Source organism: Stenella coeruleoalba (genome assembly GCF_951394435.1).
Source record: "Stenella coeruleoalba genome assembly, chromosome: 6".
NCBI classification, from domain to species: Eukaryota; Metazoa; Chordata; class Mammalia; order Artiodactyla; family Delphinidae; genus Stenella; species Stenella coeruleoalba.
Genome location: NC_137151.1, coordinates 121,141,266 through 121,156,077, shown reverse-complemented (window position 1 = coordinate 121,156,077; position 14,812 = coordinate 121,141,266). Strand labels below are relative to the sequence as shown.

Sequence of the window (14,812 nt, the reverse complement as noted above, 5' to 3'; positions counted from 1 at the left end):
TGGGCTAGACAGGGAGCCTGCCAAGGGCAGGGACCTGGTCTTGGTGGTCTCTGCCCCGGGGCCCAACACAGAGTTTGTCCCCTTGAGGAGCTCTGCAAACACCTGCTGAGGTCCGATGGCCACGCCGGACAGGGCTGCTGGCCGCGGACGGCTGGAGACAGCAGCCCCAGAAGCTCAGCAGGACGGCCGGCTTCGGGGCAGAGCAGGGGCCCTGGACCAGCAGAGGTTGGGCTCCCGTCATGGGAGGAGCTGGGCCGGGGAGCAGGCAGGTCCAGCCACACTGCCCCTCTCTCTCCCACCCTGGCCCCCTTTTCTTTGCCCTTTCTTTCCAGCCTCTGTCCTTCTTTCTCTCTCCCTCCAGACCCCCAGAGACAATGAAAGGAAGTGAGGGGCTCCCTCCACCCAGGGAACTGAGATACGAAACAAATGACTTGGACTTGGCCTGGGAGATGGGACTCCCACCTGTTCACCTTGAAAGCTTCCATCCTGCACGTACCACAAATGGGTGAGGGTCCTGAGCCCCTGGGGTCTGCAACCTCCTGTCCGAGCGTCTTTTCACACGGGGTGGCTGCCCCACGGCTCTGGACACAGAGTTGCCCGGGGACGTTCTCTTTAAAGGATGAGCCGTTCCTTCCCTTCCTCACCTGGCTTGGGGTTCTTTCAAGGGTTATGATCCCGTTTTGAGCCCCATGGGGACTGACATCACCTTGAGAAGACCTGAGCCAAATCCGACCCCTTGGACTGGGGGTGGGAGACGCCTGGGTTCAAGCAGACAGTGGGTCTTTTTTGGGAAGGGAAGCCAGCCGTCCTGAGATTGTGCTTCTCTTTCCGGATCTTTTGGGGGGTCTTTTTCTAGTGTTGGGGTCTTTCTTTAGACGGCCGTGCCCGGAGGGACAGAAAAGCTGGCGTGGGGGGTGAGAGGGAAGTGCAGAGGGCACTTCTGCATGATGGCTTCTCGGTGTCGAGGCCGAGCCTGGGCTCCTGGGGGCAGCTGGGGGACGCACGGCCCGGGCACAGCACTGGCGAGTGACCCTGGACTCACACGTGGACATGTCGGCTCTGCCTATTTCACAGCTGAGGGCGCCTTTTACTGGGCCAGGGAGGCGACGAGGGACACGGCTGCCTGGGTCCCCTTCACCTCTGCAGACCTGCGCTCCTTTTGAAACACTCTGCCTAGCCCTCGTCTCCTCCAGGAACTGGACTTTACTCTCAGAGGAGGCTGCCGATGAGCTGTGCAATCGCTCACGGTGGGTCTCCAGGCAGGTGGGAGGAAGGGTGGCTCACGGAGGTGGTTGCAAGGACGCCCAGCACGTGGCGGGCAGCAGCCAGGGATGGGCGGAGTCAGGCCAGGGACCCCACACCTCTGGTCTAATCTGTCCTTCAGGGGAGACGCCGGGGGTCTCGGTTCCAAGCCCTGGGACTTAGGAGGAGCCCTGACCAGTTCAGAGGTTCAGTTATGTATGTCAGGGCTTTCTTTCAGGACATGAACTCTTGAGGGGAAGAGAAGGGGAGCTCCCGGCTGCACTGCCTCTCTCTGCCCGACGCTCGCTCTATTAGTCTGTTCCTCCCCTGTTTAAACAGTAGGACTGACTCTCACATACCTTTTAGGGGCTGTACTTTATTTTCTTTTAATGATGATATAAAGCAACATCCTTTCTCATCCTTCCAGCTTGGTGCAACAATCTCCTTCCTCATTCTCTTCACAGCAAAATTCAGCTAATTATTTCGACAATGATTTTAGCTGCATTTATTGTGTGCTTACTATGTACTAGGCGCTGGGATCTACACTGACTCCTCTGATGACACCCTGAGAGGCAGATATTATTTTTCGTGTCTCTTTAAGAGAGGTCTGTGGTTTAGAGAGGTTAAGTAATTCACCTACGGTCACACAGCTGAGAATATGGGGTGCAGGAAGTTTGACCCAGGTCTGTCTGAACCCAGAGCCTGTGTTCCTAATTGGTCTTTAACCACCATGTCACCTCCCTGATAACCGGACCCACCCAATCTACAAGCACTTGAAGTGAGAGAAACACCCCAGAACTTCACTGTGGGACTCAGATGGCAGGCGGGGTCCCGGAGGCACCTTCCCTTCCGTCCCTTCCTACCTGTCTCCTCCTCTGGCTCGTCGCAGGCGTCGTCCTCCTCCAGGGGCACAGGATACTGCAGGTGGGTTACCAGGCCCATGTTTTCCTTCTTGTAAAACTCGATAAGCTGGTCCAGCTTGGTGAAGAACCTCACGGGGACGCCTTCGGATGCCTGAGGACAAATCCCAAGCAGAAGCACATTGAACAGGTTGGAACATCACCCAACCCCAAAGGCCACCTGCAGCAGAGACCAGCGAGGCCGAGAGTGACCACAGTCCGTCAGAAGCCCTGGGCTCCTACGCAGGGCCTGCCTGCGACGCCCACACCCTCACAGCCCCTAAGAGCCGCTCTGCAAAAGGCACAGATAGGACAGTTTTAAAGACTTTTTTCTTTCAGTTTAAAAAAAACTTTTATTTTTAAAAGTATTATGTTGCCAAGTCACGCATTTTCATTATGGAAAACAATTTAAACACAGAATTAAAAAAAAAACAAAAGAAATCACCTGTAGTCCCACAACTCCAAGAGACCTATTTTTAATAGTTTAGAATATTTTTTCTAGACCTCTTGTGTGTATGTTTGTGTGTGTTCGGTGGGGGGAGTTATTACCCCACCCCCAAGATCATTTATTTTTAAACTCGGGGAAAATCTATTATAGCAATTGTTTTGCTTTTATTTTTATATTTTTCATTTGATATAATTCTGTTTTGTCAAAACTCAGAAAATGGTTGAGGCTGCACGAAAATCTTCCCTGATTTGTATCTCTGTTGTTGATGACAGAAGAGCAGGAGGGTAATTCTACTGGACTGTTCAAATGCCCTGGGGCCAGGTCTCCTTATCGCCTGCTGGCTCCAGCAGGAAACTCAAGTTCCTCCCTCGGCAGCCAGCCCCGCCCACTGAGGCCCTGCCCCTGCTGAAGCCCTGCCCACATGAAGGCCCCACCTCTGTGATTCCCCCTGGTGGGCTATCAGGCAGCAGGGTAGGATGGGAGAACTGCAAGCAGGAGGCTTAGGGTCTCATCAGTGCTGTACCCTACTGCTCCTAACCCAACATGTCCCAACATCCCGTCCATCCTCCCTGTCCAGTCCCCTGCCCCACACCTCCTTGGTGTTCCATCTCAAGGTACGGCACCATTGTCTCCCCACTGGCCCAGTCAGAAACCCAGAGGACTTCTCCCTCCCCCGGCACAGATGGCAAAACTGGACAGTGTAAGGCCGGGTGTTCCTCATCCAGCCAAGAAGATGCTGAGCGAGGTTGCAGCCCCAGGTGGAGGAGAATGATGTAGTCGGGCTTTAGGGAAGCGCAGTGAGCCGGCGGCAGCTGGACATCAGGCTGCTGGTGGGTACAGGGATGAGCCCCAAAGAGGCTCCCCCTCTGGGTGGGGCTTCCCAGGCCTTGAAGGAGCAGAGCGCCCCCCACGTCCTATCACTAAGTGCCTATGAGTCACCCCCATTATCATAGTAGCTAACAGGTCAATGACATTCATGTGATTTAGAAATGAGTTGAGGAGGGGCTGTCTTTGGAGTTGGAGGTCAGGGGCCCAACTGCTCCTCCGGGGGCTGCCTGCTGCTGGGACCCATCGCCCATGGGAAAGGAGAATAGGGAAATAGGGTGCACGTTGGAAAGCCCACCCAGGTCGGTGGGGTCTGGGCTGAGCGAGGCTGGATCGTCTTGACTCGCCCACCTTCAAGTCAGGTGCCTATTGTTCCGGCACGGTTGGCACTGACGTGGGAGTCATCAGGGCCACAGGTAAGTGGGGTTGGGAGAGCAGACAAGGCAGGACGACCCAGACCGGGACAGATGCAGACATCTGGGAATGGACCAGGACTCAGACCTGTCCCTGAGCCCAGTTCCTGGTGGTAACCCCAAGTAGCGGTGAGGATGCGTTTGCCTTCAGAGACTCCACCGCCTTCAGAGACTCCGTCTCTCCGTCACTCACCTTCACTCAGGCTCCACACTTGCCTCTCTGCCTCCCCTCGTCTCTCTCTCCCCACACGTATTTGTGTGGGGGATGCAACGCACGCACGTATAAATCTGTACGTGAGGGCACGTCTCTGTTTGAGCGTGTGGCTCAAGCTATTCAGTAAATTAGTAGCGTTTAGCAAAAGGCCGGGCCTTCTAAAAAGTAACTGAAATAGGTTGAAAACCCAAAGTGAGCGGAATAACAAAAATAATTTGACACGACACAAGGTCGATGAACTCGATTCAGTTAAAGCAGTCGTGACAAGTGTCATTCTGTCAAAAGAATTTACAGCTAATGGATGACAAGCCATTAGGCGTATGGATAAAGGATGTGAAAGTATCAAAGAAAGTCAAAGTCAAACGACTCGTGTGTGAGTCTGGAAAAGGGTTCTCAGCTGGAGGATGTCTGGGGAATGTGCGTTTGAGAGAGCACACGAGCTATGGCGCTTCAGATGCACCAATGCTGAGACACTATTACTTTATGTACTGCTAGGAGCTAAAGCATAAACCAAGACACCCCATGAAGCCGCGGGTGCAACTGATTCCGCAGATGTTAATATGACAAAATAAACACCTGAGAATTGATGAACTACGCTGGGGTACTGAGCGTGCAGAAGAACAGAACACTCTAACATTCATCTGAACACTATGGATCCAGGGAGGGAGGAGGTGGGCGGGTGCTGAGCGCTGAGACAGAGCTGCTGGGACGCTGCGTGTGCTTGGACTGGTCACAGAGGCCAGGGAGCCAGGGCCTGGTGAACGACCGCTGCTGGCTGCCCAGGTGGCCCAGGTTCCCAGGAAGGTAGAGAATGAGGGTTGAGTCCAATCCCAGCCCCACTCATGGGGGTGAGGAGTGCAATCTGGACAGGTGGGTCGGAAGCTCCGTATGCCTAGGAAGGAGCAGCCCCGCCACGGCCTTCTCACTCCTGAGCTGGGCCGAGAAGGGCCCTCTGTCAGGCAGGGTGGCCAAGTCAAAGCCAGGAGTGGGAGTCGGGGTTTCCAAGTGGACAGTGCCTTGACCAGGGCCAGCAGGAGGACTGGGGCCCCGTGGGGATGGGGGCCTGGTCAAGTGTGATTCCGCCTGCCCATGCAGCCCATAGCCAGGGGCCAGATCTGCTTACTGTCGTGTCCCCAGATGGTGCCAAAGGGCCTGGCCGTCGTGGGATGCTCAGCAATTAGTGCTTGCATGGACTTGCAGGATTAGGGTCAGGATGAGTCAGGGGGAGAGATGGTCAGAGAGGACCCTATGTGGGCCTGGGACTGGGGACACAGAGCAATGGCTGGGGGGAGGGTAGGTAGCAGGGGAGCACCCCCTTCCTTCATCCTCAATCTGATCTGCCAAAGGTGATGCCTTTCCAACACTTTAAAATGTAACATGTCTGGGCTTCCCTGGTGGTGCAGTGGTTGAGAGTCCGCCTGTCGAAGCAGGGGACACGGGTTTGTGCCCTGGTCGGGGAGGATCCCACATGCTGCGGAGCGGCTAGGCCCGTGAGCCATGGCCGCTGAGCCTGCGTGTCCGGAGCCTGCGCTCCGCAGCGGGAGAGGCCACAGCAGTGAGAGGCCCGCGTACGGCAAAAAAAAAAAAAAAAAAAAGTAAAATGTCTAACTACAAGGTTGTCATGTGTATCAGTCAGGTCCAGGCAGGAAGCAGATGCCACATTCGCCTGGGGGGATTTCAGAAGGACTTAGTGGACAGGGTGTAGGAATACACCTGCGAAGTAGGGGAGCAGTTTCCCTCCTGATCCAAGCATAAGGGGGGCAGATGCAGGACCCAGAGACGGCTGCCAGGCCGGGGCTGAGGCCTTCCGCGAAGCCAGCCCCATAGGGAGGAAGCAGCGGTGGTCCCCCCCCTCCCACCATGCAGCTGTGCCTCTCATCCTCCAAACGCCACCGGAAGCCAGGGGATTTGGAGGGGGTCTGGGCTCGAACGTGAGACACAACAGCACAGAAGCAGCCCACGGAGCCCACGGTGACAAGACGCCCAGGAAAGCTGTGGGAAAGTAAGGCTTGCGTGTCCTGCAGGCAAGGGCAGCCCTCACCCCAGGAGGGGGACCGGCCATGCTTCTGGGACAGGGGGCTGCCCTGGATCCTTAACGGCCACCAGATTTCAATTCCTCATTCCACAGCCGCTGCCTTTCTGAAGAGATTCACCAAGTCATTCTGAAACAGAGAAGGAAACCCTGAAGCCCCACGCTAGCCGTTTGCTGCAGACAGCGGCCCTCACAGTTACAGATGCCCCCCAGGGTGGTGTCCCTAGGGGAGTGATGGGATTTCTGCTCTGCGGCAACTCTCCCACCACCAGGAACAAACTTCTTCTCTCTGTGGCAGATCCCCAGCGCACAGAGCAGAAGCTTGATCTGAAAAACACAGAGCAGCGATTCCCGCGTTCAGTCGGCTCTGAACTTACGACGTGCGGGGCAAAGAGCAGACGTCCCTCATGGTTTGCGGGATCGACTCAACGGACAGGAATTTATGTTCATCACCAAAAGCGATGCAGGAAAAAAAACGTGGTTAGTTCAGATCGTGAAACAAGATACCTAACTCTTCTCTTGCCTCCTCTTGCCAGGTCTACGGAAATTTCCAGGTGACTTCCAGCAAGATCATTTCAGGGAGTCCCTGCAGAGAGCGCCTTGCCAAGCCCAGCCGTGCCTGCCTCCCCACAAGCTTATAAGTTTTCGAAGGAAGGGGACCCTGCTAGGTTCAGCCTCACGTAGTCCCCCAGGTGCCTTGCGCGGCTAGTGACAGGCCTTACCCCTGTTTTGAGACACGTGTGCAGTGCCTAAAAGGGACTTCACAGTTGAAAGGCTGTAGCTTCCCACACTGCGATGTGCGCTGCTGAACTGGACTCTGCAGGGAGAGACCCCTTCACTCTACAGCTTGGCCCCTGTGCTCGTCCAGGTACAGTACTCCTGGGAAAGTGCGGACCAAGGGGACAGGGCTGCCCCCCCACAAGGCCCCAGACCACTAGGGTCTTTAAAACAAAGGACAGCTGATGTCCAGACTGTTGGAAGCTCAGGGCTGCGGCCTCTGAGAAATGTGGTGTTTCCAGAACTAGTTCCTGGGCTCTGACTTTCAGACACCCTCCGGGAGAAGGCGGAGCACCCCACAGGCCGAACTTTCCCAGAGGGTAATTTTAACTTCAGTGCTGTCTGCTGTCACTAAATGGGGAACTGAAAGAAGGCGAGGCCCCTGGGAGGAAGCCAGCAAGGGGGCTCCAGGAAGACACTGCTGCCCGGCACCTTCTCCTCAGGCTCTGCCAGGCTTCGTTTTAAAACGAAAAGTATATACAAGCATTGTGGAAATTTTACCAATAATGGGAAAGTGTGCAGAAGTGGTGGTGGGGCAGTGTGCTTATTATCCCAACTCTAGCAAAGCGTTTCTTTGAAGTCGGTGGGAAAGTCACTAGAAAGATCTGAAGCAGGGAAACAATACCATTTGTCTGCTGTGACGAGAATGGCGGGGTGGGAGGCGCTGGTGTCATTACTGTTTCTGTTTTCCCAGTGGGGAGACCCTGGGCCCGTGGAGGCTGGAAGGGTGTCGGAGGCCTCAGAGGCAGTGGCGGGCTTCAGCCCAAGCCCAGGAGTCCCCAGCCCTGGGGCTCCCACACGTCCAGAGGCAGCTGCACTGATGGAGCAGAGCGAGGGGTAATGTGGAACTTGGCTGTCCAGGCCCAGTCCCCGCCCCCAGCAGCATTTCCTCCACTCAGACATCAGCTCAGCAGGGGCAGGACTCCCCGCCCAGGCCTGGCCACCTCGCACGGTCTGGAAGCTACCTCCTCCCGCCCTGCCTCTGCCCTCCCGCACCTCTGCCAGCCCCTGAGCTGCTTTCCTTGGTCTTTCTTCTGCCCTCAAGCCTGGTCTGAACCTTTAAGCACCTCCTCTCCCCCAAACCTCTTCCTAAGAATCACAGACTCCAACGTGGCTGATGTCGCTGCCATTTGATGAGATGGGAAAGCGGGGTGCGCAGGCAGGTTGGGGAAGAGCCCTGGAGAAAAGCTTCAGATCCAGAAATCCCTCTTCAGCCATATGACCTGGAATGGACCCCAGGATGTGTCTCCTTAAAATCCGATCAGCTCTTCCTTTTTCCCTTCCCTTCTCCTTTTTTCTTTAAGACACGTATCATTTTTCTTTCTTTCCTTGCACTTCCTTTGAAGTGGCCAGAGCCAGTGGGGCTTTGGGGCTGGGGCCAAGGAAGTGGTCGGGGGCAGAGGAAGTAGCTGGGGCAGGGAAGTGATCGGAGCCTTAGAAGCCGGCCTGGCCAGAGGCCCAGGGGCAGCAGAGCAGGAAACGAGCAAATGAAATATATGGAGAAACGGGGGCGGATCTCTCACTGCCAGAGAAGGGAGTTAGGTTAGAATGAACTCTGTCTGTAGTGTTCAGCTGGAAGGGGAAGCTTCATTGTGAACTCAGGGTTTTTTTACTATACACAGGTAAATACTGATGCAGGTGTGAGTGCGTGTGTGTGTCCACACACATTTCCCGGCCCTGTCTTCTGAGAGGATCCAGAAGCAACAACATCCCAGTGGCCATGAACCCACCTAAATACCACCCTCCAACAAAAAGAACCAGACTCCTTGGAGAGAGGGCCGGGCTGAATCTAGGGCTGGGGCAGGAAAGGTATATGTGGGCCTGGAACATCTGTTGCCCCAGAAAGTAAGGAAATGTTCACAAAATGATGAAGATTTGTCAAAAGGGTACAGGAGTCAGCAGACAACTGAAGGGACACTTGAAAGGACCATCTGGCACAATTTGAGCATCAAAATGAATAATAAAAATAATTATAATTCATTGAATAAAATAAGAATTCATGAGTCTATACCCATATAAATAAATGAGAAGGGAAAGCTCTTTCTCACATTAGATGCCAATTAGTAACTGTCACAGGAATGATGGAAATAGTCACCGTTTGGCAAGCTTCATAGTAATAGCTGATTCAGGAAAGAACCAACAGATGCCAAAGACGCTAAAACTAGCGGGTGAGCATCTGAGGAGGAACAGGCCCTCTCGACTGCCTCAAAGTGTCTTCCCACAAAAGAGTTAATCCTTTTAAAGGGGAAAAGAGTAACTTTACAATGAGAAAACCTGGCAGACCCCACCTTAACCAAGTTAACTTTACCAGTAATGGGACAAAGTGACATGGTGCCTTCCTGGGATGGGTACACAGAGGACACAGCAGCGCTTCTGTGATGCACCCACCAAAATGCAGCACCTGGACTCAGTTGCATGGAAACATCTAAAAACCCCACGCTGAGGGACAGTCTGCAACATTACTAGCCTATTCTCTGCAAAAATGCCAAGGTCATGAAAGACAAGGAACTGTGCCTCTAATGGGCACTAAATGGATGTGATAATTACATGCAACATGTGATCCTGGATTGAACTTTGGTCCAGAGGGGATGGTATAAATAAATAAATATTTGTTTACATATGAGTTTTACATATATTATATATAAGTATATATATATATATCTTATATACTTGTAAATATGTAAAATATATGAAAAACATATATAAACAAATATTTATTTTTAATATAAATATTTAAATAATATCTACATATTGCTATAAAGGGCATTATTAAGACAACTGGGGAAATTTGAATGGGGTCTGAAGATTAGATAATAGTATTTTATCTAGGTTAATTTCCTGATTTTGATGGTTGAACTGAGGTTATGTAAGAGAGAGTATTATCATTTAGGGAAAACATACTGAAATATTTAGGAATAATGGGGCACTGTCAGCAACTTATGCTCCAATAATTAAAAAAATAATAATAATATGAGACCAAGAGAATGAGAAACTTATTATGCTAAAATGTTGATTGGGGAAAGTGAATGAAGGGAATACAGGAAATTTTTGTACTGTTTTGTACTGTTCTTGAAATATTTCTGTAAGTTTGAAGTTATTTTTAAAATAAAAAGTGAAGGAGACAATCAGGGTGGAAATGATCTATATCTTAAACACGAGAGTGGTTATATCCAATAACTCTTTTGAGCTATACACTATAATAAAAAGTTTTTTTACAAAAATTAGCTTGTGTAACCTAGCTCATTAAATTAATATGCACACAAGAACACACACACAGGAACAGGGTTCAAGATGGCGGAGTAGAAGGACGTGCGCTCACTCCTTCTTGCGAGAGCACCGGAATCACAACTAACTGCTGAACAATCATTGACAGGAAGACACTGGAACTCACCAAAAATGATACCCCACATTCAAAGACAAAGGAGAAGCCACAATGGGATGATAGGAGGGGCGCAATCACAATAAAATCAAATCCCATAACTGCTGGGGGGGTGACTCACAAACTGGAGAACACTTATACCACAGAAGTCCACCCACTGGAGTGAAGGTTCTGAGCCCCACGTCAGGCATCCCAACCTGGGGGTCCAGAAACAGAAGGAGGAATTCCCAGAGAATCAGACTTGGAAGGCTAGCAGGATTTGATTGCAGGACTTTGACAGCACTGGGGAAAACAAAGACCCCACTCTTGGAGGACACACACAAACTAGTGTGCGCATCAGGACCCAGGGGGAAGGAGCAGTGACCCCAGGGGAGACTGAACCAGACCTATCTGCTAGTGTTGGAGGGCCTCCTGCAGAGGCAGGGGGCGGCTGCAGTTCACTGTGGGGACAAGGACATTGGCAGCAGAAGTTCTGGGAAGTACTCCTTGGCATGTGCCCTCCTGGAGTCTGCCATTAGCCCCACCAAAGAGCCTGTAGGTTCCAGTGCTGGGTCGCCTCAGGCCAAACAACCAACAGGGAGGGAACTCAGCCTCACCCATCAGCAGACAAGTGGATTAACGTTTTACTGAGCTCTTCCCACCAGAGCAACACCCAGCTCTACCCACAACCAGTTCCTCCCATCAGGGAGCTTGCAGAAGCCTCTTAGACAGCTCATCCACCAGAGGGCAGACAGCAGAAGCAAGAAGAACTACAATCCTGCAGCCTGTGGAACAAAAACCACATTCACAGAAAGATAGACAAGATGAAAAGGCAGAGGACTATGTACCAGATGAAGGAACAAGATAAAACCCCAGAAAAACAACTAAATGAAGTGAAGATAGGCAACCTTCCAGAAAAAGAATTCAGAATAATGATAGTGAAGATGATCCGGGACCTCGGAAAAAGAATGAAGGCAAAGATCGAGAAGATGCAAGAAATGTTTAACAAAGACCTAGAAGAATTAAAGAACAAACAAGTAGAGATGAACAATACAAAAACTGAAATGAAAAATACAACAGAAGGAATCAACAGCAGAATAACTGAGGCAGAAGAACGGATAAGTGACCTGGAAGACAGAATGGTGGAACTCACTGGCGCAGAACAGAATAATGAAAAGAAATGAAGACAGTCTAAAAGACCACTGGGACAACATTAGGCATACCAACATTCGCATTAGAGGGGTCCCAGAAGGGGAAGAGAGAGAGAAAGGACCGGAGAAAATATTTGAAGAGATTATGGTCGAAAACTTCCCCAACATGGGAAAGGAAACAGCCACCCAAGTCCAGGAAATACAGAGAGTCCCAGGCAGGATAAACCCAAGGAGAAACACATCGAGACACGTAGTAATCAAATTGACAAAAATTAAAGACAAAGAAAAATTATTAAGAGCAACAAGGGAAAAACGACAAATAACATACAAAGGAACTTCCATAAGGTTAACTGCTGAATTCTCTGCAGAAACTCTAAAAGCCAGAAGGGAGTGGCACGATATATTTAAAGTGATGAAAGGGAAGAACCTACAACCAAGATTACTCTACCCGGCAAGGATCTCTTTCAGATTCGATGGAGAAATCAACAGCTTTACAGACAAGCAAAAGCTAAGAGAATTTAGTATCACCAAACCAGCTCTACAACAAATGCTAAAGGAACTTCTCTAAGTGGGAAACACAAGAGAAGAAAAGGACCTACAAAAACAAACCCAAAACAGTTAAGAAAATGGTAATAGGAACATACATATCAATAATTACCTTAAACGTGAATGGATTAAATGCTCCAACCAAAAGACACAGGCTTGATAAATGGATACAAAAACAAGATCCATCTATATGCTGTCTACAAGAGACCCACTTCAGACCTAGGGACACATACAGACTGAAAGTAAGGGGATGGAAAAAGATTTTCCATGCAAATAGAAATCAAAAGAAAGCTAGAGTATCAATACTCATATCAGGTAAAATAGACTTTAAAACAAAGAATGTTATAAGAGACAAGGAAGGATACTACATAATGGTCAAGGGATCAATCCAAGAAGAAGATATAACAATTATAAATATATATGCACTCAACATAGGAGCACCTCAATACATAAGGCAAATGCTAACAGCTATAAAAGAGGAAATTGACAGTAACACAATAATAGTGAGGGACTTTAACTCCTCATTTACACCAATGGACAGATCATCCAGACAGAAATTTAATAAGGAACCACAAGCTTTAAATGACACAATAGACCAGATAGATTTAATTGATATTTATAGGACATTCCACCCAAAAACAGCAGATTACACTTTCTTCACAAGTGCACACAGAACATTCTCCAGGATAGATCACATCTTGGGTCACAACTCAAGCCTCGGTAAATTTAAGAAAATTGAAATCATATCAAGCATCTTTTCTGACCACAACGTTATGAGATTAGAAATGAATTACAGGGAAAAAAAACGTAAAAAACACAAACCAAGGAGGCTAAACAATATGTTACTAAATAAGCAAGAAATCACTGAAGAAATCAAAGAGGAAATTAAAAAATGCCTAGGAACAGATGACAACAAAAACACGATGGTCCATAACCTATGGGATGCAGAAAAAGCAGTTCTAAGAGGGAAGTTTATAGCAATACAAGCCTGCCTCAAGAAACAAGAAAAATCTCAAATAAACAATCTAACCTTCACCTAAAGGAACTAGAGAAAGAAGAACAAACAAAATCCAAAGTTAGGAGAAGGAAAGGAATCATAAAGATCAGAGCAGAAATAAATGAAACAGAAACAAAGAAAACAATAGCAAAGATCAATAAAACTAGAAGGTGGTTCTTTGAGAAGATAAAAGAAATTGATAAACCTTTAGTCAGACTCATCAAGAAAAAAAGAAGGAGAAGACTCAAATCAACAGAATTAGAAATGAAAAAGGAGAAGTTACAATGTACACCGCAGAAATACAAAGCATCCTAAGAGACTACTACAAGCAACTCTATGCCAATAAAATGGACAACATGGAAGAAATGGAGAAATTCTTAGAAAGGTATAACCTTCCAAGACTGAACCAGGAAGAAATTGAAAACATGAACAGAGCAATCACAAGTAATGAAATTGAAATGGTGATTTAAAATCTTCCAACAAAGAAAAGGACCGGATGGCTTCACAGGTGAATTTTATCAAACATTTAGAGAGGAGCTAACACACATCCTTCTCAAACTCTTCCAAAAAATTGTAGAGGAAGGAATACTCCCAAACTCATTCTACGAGGCCACCATTCCACCTGGAAAAGATACTACAAAAAAAGAAAATTACAGACCAATATCACTGATGAATATAGATGCAAAAGTCCTCAACAAAATACTAGGAGACAGAATCCAAGAACACATTAAAAGGGTTATACACAATGATCAAGTGGGATTTATCCCAGGGTTGCAAGTATTCTTCAATATAGGCAAACCAATCAATGTGATACACCATATTAACAAATTGAAGGATAAGAACCATATGATCATCTCAATAGATGCAGAAAAAGCTTTTGACAAACTTCAACACCCATTTATGATAAGAACTCTCCAGAAAGTGGGTATAGAGGGAAACTGCCTCAACATAATAAAAGCCATATAGAGCAAACCCACAGCAAACATCATTCTCAACGGTGAAAAACTGAAAGCATTTCCTTTAAGATCAGGAACAAGACAAGGATGTCCACTCTCACCATAATTATTCACCATAGTTTTGGAAGTCATAGCCATGCACGGCAATCAGAGAAGAAAAAGAAATAAGAGGAATACAAATCGGAAAAGAAATAAAACTGTCACTGTTTGCAGATGACATGATACTGTACATAGAGAATCCTAAAGATGCCACCAAAAAGCTACTAGAGCTAATCAATGAATCTGGTAAAGTTGCAGGATACAAAATTAACACACAGAAATATCTTGCATTCCTATACGCTAACAATGAAAGATCAGAAAGAGAAATTAAGGAAACAATCTCATTCACCACTGCAACAAAAAGAATAAAATACCTAGGAATAAACCTACCCAAGGAGGTAAAAGACCTGTACTCAGAAAACTATAAGACACTGATGAAAGAAATCAGAGATGACACAAACAGATGGAGAGATATACCACATTTTTGGATTGGAATAATCAATATTGTGAAAATGACTAACTACCCAAAGCAATCTACAGATTCAGTGCAATCCCTATCAAATTACCAATGGCAATTTTACAGAACAACAAAAAAAAAAAACTTAAAATTTGTAAGGAGACACAAAAGACCCCGAAGAGCCAAAGTAGTCTTGAGGGAAAAAAATGGAGCTGGAGGAATCAGACTCCCTGACTTCAGACTATACTACAAAGCTACAGTAATCAAGACAATATGGTACTGTCACAAAAACAGAAATATAGATCAATGGAACAGGATAGAAAGCCCACAGATCAACCCATGAACCTATGGTCACTAATCTATGACAAAGGAGACAAGGATATACAACTGAGAAAAGACAGTCTCTTCAATAAGTGGTGCTGGGAAAACTGGACAGCTACATGTAAAAGAATGAAATT

At 48.2% G+C, this 14,812-nt stretch overlaps 1 protein-coding gene across 4 annotated transcripts in view; it reads right to left on the bottom strand.

Moving 5' to 3' along the window:
• Positions 1–14,812, bottom strand: part of INPP5D (inositol polyphosphate-5-phosphatase D) — a 131,775-nt gene that overhangs the window by 66,164 nt on the left and 50,799 nt on the right. For all 4 annotated transcript variants that reach the window (XM_079925058.1, XM_079925060.1, XM_079925059.1 and 1 more), the window contains exon 3: positions 2,106–2,256. In XM_079925058.1, the coding sequence (XP_079781184.1) occupies positions 2,106–2,256 (151 nt within the window). The remainder of the gene's footprint in view (positions 1–2,105; positions 2,257–14,812) is intronic.